Source organism: Sinohyriopsis cumingii, chromosome 3 (genome assembly GCF_028554795.1).
Source record: "Sinohyriopsis cumingii isolate HCF-2022 chromosome 3, ASM2855479v2, whole genome shotgun sequence".
NCBI classification, from domain to species: Eukaryota; Metazoa; Mollusca; class Bivalvia; order Unionida; family Unionidae; genus Sinohyriopsis; species Sinohyriopsis cumingii.
Genome location: NC_142963.1, coordinates 112,819,705 through 112,827,915, shown reverse-complemented (window position 1 = coordinate 112,827,915; position 8,211 = coordinate 112,819,705). Strand labels below are relative to the sequence as shown.

Sequence of the window (8,211 nt, the reverse complement as noted above, 5' to 3'; positions counted from 1 at the left end):
TTATTTGAATTGATGAAGTATAAACACTTCATTCTCTCCACAAGTCAAAAAAAGTAAGAAGAAGTGCTAAAGTATCATACTCTTGTGTTTTTGAGTTGTTGTTCAATGTATTGTATTTAACACATGTGAAATGTAACATAACTGCATGACCTGAAGTAGTAGAATCATAATGGGCGTTCTACACCACACTGGTATATCAAGTCTCACCAGGTCACATGGCCCTGAATATCCTTCACAACATCCCAATTGACCGACACGTATCAGACATGTAATTAAGGGACCATAAATATATTTGTAATATTCAAAACTAATGTGTCACAAACATACGTTAAAAAAGTAAATTTTGGAAAAATATTTTGTCTTGAAAAATATAAACATTCTGTTAATATGAAATTCGTAACTAGATTGTTCGGGAATTTCCGAACATTCCATGCTAATGGAAAATACCAAAGTACCGTGTTACGTACCACCTTAGAGGGAAAAAACCACGTTGAACCGCTATAACGGTAATACCACGAAGTTCTAATAATTGCCTATTTTTCTTTTCCTGTTGATTCAACAGGAGTACTTCATACAGTATAATATGTACATCATGTACTTTCTAGTGCTGGAATAAAAATCTTTATTGCAAGGATCTGACTTTTAACACATTTAGTGGTGGAATACAGTTAAAATTTAAACAAAGTGTGTGAGTGTGTGTGTGTTTGCTAGTTTAAGACAAATGTCAGAGCTGGCATGGTATGAAATAAATACAAATAAGAGATTTGCTAATTATTGTTGAACATGCACTAATATAGAAAACAGAAAGAAAGCAGTATGATTGTTTATTGTACATCCCAACAAATTATCTTGAATAAGTGTATAAAATTAAAAGTATCGCAATCTAAAATATATCACAGCTTATTTCAATCATATACATCGCACAAAATCAAAATATCACAGTTCGGTGTTATTTACACATGCTAAGAGTAATAAGGCGGGGGAAGAAAACAAAATATGCCGAAATTATCTCCACTTTACGTAACTTCCTCTGTGTCACGTTTGGAAGATATTATCAGTGGGGTGAATAATCATTCGCAATAAAGAATTTAAGGAAATGGTGTCAAAATATCACATGTTGTCGATGTATTCGTTGTGTGGGTAATTCCATATCATGTGGAGTTTGAAACAAGCAAGTATAAGAAGTCACTTTCGTATCAGCTGAAACACTATTTTAAAAATAGCCGTTCCACTTTTCTTCGTACCCACTTGATGGGCTCAGCTAGTCTGGCCGACGTTCGCTCATATCTTTGATTCCTACCGCATGATGTCAATGACTCTGAAATTAATAAGTTCACATTTCATGTATTTAAATAAACATATATACTCATATAATAAAATGATAGCCACTTTCTTAAAATCAAAAGAATGAAACGAAGAACCACTTTCCCTTTTGTAATTATGAACTGCCTTGCAACCCATGGTGGAACCTACCTTGTTTTTATTTAAAGCATTATATTGTATTTATTATTTGGCTGTTAATGCCAGTAGGAAACACGAGTATGAATAAATAACAAATGAAACAAATATACTTTATTATGACATTTCCTGTGCCCAGTACAATGGGTGGCGTGTATAACTAGGGTATTGTCAAGTTTCACTCAAACTAGAACATTTGCGAGTTCAAACTTCTCAGTATATACTAAAATAACAAATAGTGTTGAGGTCATTGTCAAAATAAACAGCTCTTAGTAAACGTGGTTATCTCTGCTCTGGTCAGTGGTGAATTACCTGATTGCAACAGATGGACTTGACCGGATCGATCCAACATGACGTCTGACTCAAGATGCTCTATAATAACGGGGATTTCCTTAAAGGAGCACTGAAAAATTCGTAAAAAGCTTTTAGCGTTTCATTCTTCAGAGAAAATGAACATAGACCTAAGATACACGGGTATAAATAAAGTAAAATATACCCAAAAGGCAATTTTGTCGTGCATTCTCGTGTGACATTCAACTGAAGTCTATCGATACACCGCTGTGAGCAATACATGTATATTAATTAAAACTATATATTTATAGATCCGGGCTCTTCACCTGGAATCATTATGATAATCATTATGAAATTAATGCGTTACAGAATTATGAAAAAACTGGATCAGATTCCTGCTTTGAGATCGGTCATATTTTATTCAAAATTTATTCAAGCATATGCATTAAACTGGAAAGACTGAGAAAATTTTAAATATTCATTATATTCCAAAATAACGAATCTGTTGAAATTAGCAAATAGAGCTGTGTAATTATTTACCTGTGCTTTCTTCCAAATCTCCAGATGCTGCATGCTTCTTTCTATCTGGAAAGTTAAGACACCTGAATCTTTTGAGCTGTAAAAGAAAGAAAAAAACAATGGTACTGTGAATCATGATCAGACGCGAGAGCAAACTACATACGGGTAAGTGATCATACACTATGTTTTCATGTTCAGATTATATGAGGTTTGAATTTACCTTACTTGCTAATTGCTGTTGGAGTCTTGAGACTATATGTGGTAGAAAAATCGGGACTCTTAAAGCTAATTAGATAATCTCACTAAAGTGGAACTAAATAGATAGCACATGTGAACTAATTAGATACTAACACTCTCAAGAATTCTTGTAAATACTAGCTAGCTTGAGCAGGTTGTTAATTATATCTACAATTTCAAACTCAGCCCGCAGCTATTGAATTAATTAGAACTAGAATTTCACTGTCCATTATATATATACCAGACAGAACGGAACGTGTTGTCCCTAGGTTATATGGGATAATGCTTGGGTAGGCAGAATTAATATTTAATACAAATAATACTATCATACAGGTTAGAGAATTTTTAATTCGTAATCTCCGAAGAGTACGAATTATAAATTGTCTGACCTGTATGATAGTATTATTTGTATTATATATATATATATATATATATATATATATATATATATATATATATATATATATATATATATATATATATATATACACACACATACTGGCCTTACCTTCTAGAACTGACGTCATCGGCAACATACAGGTCTTTCATCAGCAACTCAAAGTACGGGATAAAGATCTGAAATTATTAAGTTTGATAACATATAAATATTTCAATAAAAATGGCCACAAACCTGACCAGGTACTATAATAAAGTATTTTAAGTCGCCTTAGTTACGTTACATAGCGCATCAAGATTGTTTTTGGAGACTGGTTATTCCGATTTGTATGAATCGGCACAAAATCTAAACCGATGAGGTAACTCCCGCATGATACTTGGTGACTATCAGGAAATTTATCTTAGGAAAGTGGAAAATTTGTTTCATGCAACCATTTCAGAAAATCTCCAGATCAGTCTGTTTTATCTGTAACTACTTTTTATTTTAACCGTGTACATGACATATCACATATATTTCTCTATATTATATGTACAATTTTTTTAATAATACAATGTATCTCATGCAATAAGTCATGTTTACATGTTGTGTAGCAAGTGCTCTCTCTCTCTCTCTCTCTCACACACACACACACACACAAGCAAGCTACCTTATCAGTGACGTTCTCGTCTGTTTCTGCCCTGTCTTTGGCCACTTGCAGGTAAGCCCTGTAGTTACTGAAATTTTTATTTGGGTCGATCAGGTGCTGAAAGAGTAAAACCATCGTTTGAATATTCAATTGCTACTTCACATTTTCACGTAAAAATGTACGATTCAGTAAAATAAAACATGTCTTCATAAGCAAAACTTATTAATTTGGGTTGTAGCCACGTCTCAAACCACATGCTTCAAAGCAAGCGTAACACATACGACTATCTTCAAGTTGTTCTTTGATCCAGCGCTTCATTAAAAATGTAACTTTTATTTTTCTCATGTAATTAATTTTCGCCTTTGATGTATAAATGGTCAATCTTTTTCATTCATTGCAGCAAACATTAAAATCTGCTTATTTGTGTGAGGAATATATTTTTAAAAACACCCACATATACTTATATGAAATAAAAACTGTAAGCACCTTCCAAAGCATTAGGAAGAAACCAACATAACTGTGTAATTTAATCAAGTTTCAGAATATAACAGTGAACAGAGACAAGTCTTCTACATAAAAATGACATCTGAATAAAATACTTTGGGATCAACTTAATAGTAGAGAAAATTTTCTGGTATTTAAGGCAAAAGTAAAATCTTTTTTAAATGTTGTGCAAGGCAATTTATTATAACGCATAAAGAGGTACAACTAACATTTTGCTGATATGTCGAACAATTGATTGCGGCATAAATCCAAATGGTAATTGGACAGGTACAATTGCAATAACAAAATAAAAATTCATAGCCGCTAAAATAATTTTTTAAACTTCTTTAAAATCACACAAAATGTGGGACCATTTCTGCATAGAAGAAAAAAGAACGAACATAATATTTTGTTCATTTTACCTTCATTTTGTTGAAGTGCGTCCAGTTGTGTCCTGCCCACTGAAGAAGAAAGAAGGTCAGATGAAAGACCTATATATATATATATATATATATATATATATATATGCAATCAACACTACATGCGTTAGATTTTACGTTTTCTTGTATTGTGTATTTAGAAGTCATATAAAAAAGTTAAATTCAAAAGCTGGCTAGTGACCATGCATCGACTTGGACTTAATTACATACAACAGTAGCTATGCCATTTTAATTGGACAAAGTTGAAATATTTATGTACTATACTTTATGTTCTATTATATGTATTATATTTATTTACAAGAGGCTTCCGTATTTATGCGAAGACAATTTAATGCAATGGAATGTAATAAACACATACCAAGCCTTGCATTTTCGCAGCTGGGGACATGTCCAGTCTGACTGAAAACACATAAAGAAAGAATGAAAAAATACGTATTTGTTTCTACTAAGTCGAAGACATATCATTAAAATGGATAAAATATAACATGATAAGAATCACTGAGTGTCAATACTAAATGGTTCTATGTACGTTGGTGTGCATAAATAATATTTAAAGGCATTGAACCTGTATAATTCGTATTCAGATGATGAAAATATTGGATGCCTAAATGTTTCATGTCATAGTATTTGTTTAATACTTCTTCAGCTTTCATGCAGAGACTAATCCGTAATGTATGCAGCTAAGATCTTCTTCAAGAGTGTAAAACAGACTCCTCCACAAACTGCTCCCCCTCCCTGGCCCCCAACTCATTCTTTCTTTCTCTGTCTGGTGTGTGTGTGTGTGAGTGTGTATGATTTGGATTTTTAACGTAGCTTTAACAATTTTTCAGTCATATCACTACGATGTATGCCGTGTGACGGTCTATAGTGATGTCTAGCACTGGGGCATCATACCGCAGACATGTAGCACGATGTCCCACCCAGTCACATTATCCTGACACCAGGCCGACCAGTCCTAACACTAACCTCTTAATGCTGAGCGTCAGGCGAGGCAGCTGTTAGTACCATTTTTGCAAGTCTTTGGTATGACTCGTCCGGGGATCGAACCCATGACCTCCCGCATCCGAGACGGACGCTCTAACCACTAGGCCACCGGAACGGTCGCTCTCTCTGGTATCATTCAAACAACGGCTTATTGGATAGCAGTATTACTTACTGAGAATGATAATGGCAGAGTTAAAGTTCCCGATGCTGATGCATTCCATAGCAACATGAAGGAGGTAGGTCGTTTGCATTCTTACTGTTCTCTTTCGTTTGTTCTTGCACTGCAAAAAAGGTACAAAAAATGCATGAAACCACCTGTTATACCTACGAATGATACAACAATATCAACAAGAAACAATAGCAGTTCTAGCCTTGCTGATTGCTGGTGGTGATATCTGTGGTCATCTACATTTCTGCATTTAGGCTGCCATTAAGCGAAGTTTAGAGGGAGCGAAATGCGCATAAATCGTGCAAAGCTTACACCGGGACAATAACATGATTATGTCAGTTGTTGCGACGACAGGGCGACAGTCTGACAGAAAGAGACACATAGATGGACAGATGAGCATTGTTTCAATGAAGATACTTATGACTAGATTCTTACCATCGTTAGCTGGGCATCAACAAGTGTACCAAGTCTATTACACCACTGAACGTAATCGCTGTAGTTTTTGCTGACAGAGTTTGAGGAGTTTGTTTTGCATCCTTGAAGGAGATCGTCACCGCATACACCACGTATCAGTCTCTGCAAGAAAGTGAGGAAGTGTTCAAATATATAAATGTGCCACTTTGGTATTTGTGACATTTTTGGTTATTAGAACTAATTTCCTTTCTACTTCTGACACATTCAAATATACCGTATTGTGCGTCCCCATGGATACCAAAAAAGACAGAACTGTTGTTGTACAGTGCGCTGGCAAATCGTTAGAAACGAGAAGAAAAAATAATGCAGACACTGATCTGCCGATAGACTATGCGACAGCAATCTGTTTGCAGTGGGCAGTACTGTATACACATACATATATACTTACATACATACATACATACATACATTTGACTTACCAATTCTATACAAGTTAACTGCTTGGCTAGCGTACGAGGACAACAGCACAAAGATGAGATATACAGCTGTAAATTAGAATAATAGAAAGTAATAAACATGTAGTAAATGGTACAAATTTTGACGTACTCCTAGTAGTCAGTCTGGAAACATATCTCTGATTACATATGTTATATACTTTTCAGAGGGTGAAGTTTATCGCGCATGAGTAAAGGCGTGAATCGTTTCACTCTATCCCTATTGTGGTGATCTGGGTACACCGATTAAATTTTTGTGGATGAGATCAGGCGCTTTGATTATGGTTAAACGCGTCGGAACCGATCATAATTATCAATGTGCATGTTTGTAAATTAGTTTAAATTAACTGAGTATGGAACCATTATGAACCAATTTCAATTGCACGTGATTGCGTACTGGTATAGAAGAAAACTGAATAATAAAATACAAATTGACTAAAAGATAAATTGAACCTAATAAAACGCAAACATAATAGTAGCTGATTGATCTGAAAAAGAAATAATTTAGGAAACCCAAGAAAAAGAAACAAAAGACATCAAACAGTGGGGCTTAATAACTACAAAATTAACCTTTTGATATAATTTACAAAGCCGAGTATACCTTGTCCATTATTCGAGATATTCCATAAGACAAATACTTTGTACCGATTTTGATACTTTCGGCACGAACACCTATCACTGTGACAAAAACTTATACTTGGACAGTCGATATATAAGTATATATGCTCCGCGGTTGTCAGTCAAACTTTAAATACGTTTCACATGCTTAATTTGTCAGGATTTTCATTACAGCTAAATATAGATTACAAAATTAGAAATCGCCTCCTATCTGAAGGTTATTGTTTGAACATTAGTAACGTCATACGTATATGAAATATCGAAACATAAAAACAATCCTCGATGTATATCTTGATACGATAAAATCAATTAAGGAAATTACGTATATAACCTGATTTGAATATAGCTAATGGTGGATGGTGCGGTACTTCTTTATCTCTCTATCTCTCTTTTGTTGTTGTTGCTTTAATTTTCAACCCACGAATCTAGAAGTGAGTCTTATACAAGATTTTCCAGCTGTGAAACGAGTGACAGGACACTGCATTTTTGGGTCCGAAATGATAGGGCGCTGAAAGTGTTTTGCAAAATCTATGACTCTCTTTATCTGCATGTTGCTCTTGCTGTGAATGACTAAAACGTATATTTATTAATAGGACTTGCGGGACGAGGAAGCTTTGACTGGAAATTCAGAGATTGATACATTCCCCAGTCTACAGTTTCTGGATTGAACATCTTTATTATGACATTATAACATTTTCCCGACGTATCCGAAATAGTTAATATTTTTTCTAAAAAACTATTCTCCATATACTATCAAAAGCGTTGTGAAAATCTACGAGACGCAAAATCAATTTTCTTTAAGATTTTCTTAAGATATTCGTTGATGTTTATTGCAATTCTGAAGACAATAAAACAAACAGAACAAGATAAATAATTATCTAATATAGAATCCGTTGTCATAAAAGCATGTTTAAGAGTCTTATAAAATATTCAATTCACCAATGAATGGTGTAAATTTTAGAATTAAAATTTAACATAAAAATTGTCATAAACAATAAAGTAACGTTTCTAGACCTGTACATTTTATTGATTCTATGGATCATTACTTTGTACGAATTGGTTGGCTTACCTTTTCCTGCAGT

At 34.1% G+C, this 8,211-nt stretch overlaps 1 protein-coding gene across 1 annotated transcript; it reads right to left on the bottom strand.

Moving 5' to 3' along the window:
- Positions 1 to 829: 829 nt before the first annotated feature.
- LOC149803598 (ras-GEF domain-containing family member 1B-like) lies at positions 830 to 7,219 on the bottom strand. The gene is made up of 11 exons (XM_089953347.1): positions 7,113 to 7,219; positions 6,497 to 6,562; positions 6,039 to 6,179; positions 5,607 to 5,715; positions 4,809 to 4,849; positions 4,433 to 4,471; positions 3,549 to 3,644; positions 3,014 to 3,081; positions 2,290 to 2,365; positions 1,771 to 1,861; positions 830 to 1,318 (listed from the first exon to the last, which is right to left on the bottom strand). Exons 1-11 carry the CDS (start codon positions 7,119 to 7,121, stop codon positions 1,209 to 1,211), a joined length of 846 nt encoding a protein of 281 aa, XP_089809473.1. The 5' UTR covers positions 7,122 to 7,219; the 3' UTR covers positions 830 to 1,208.
- Positions 7,220 to 8,211: the final 992 nt, after the last annotated feature.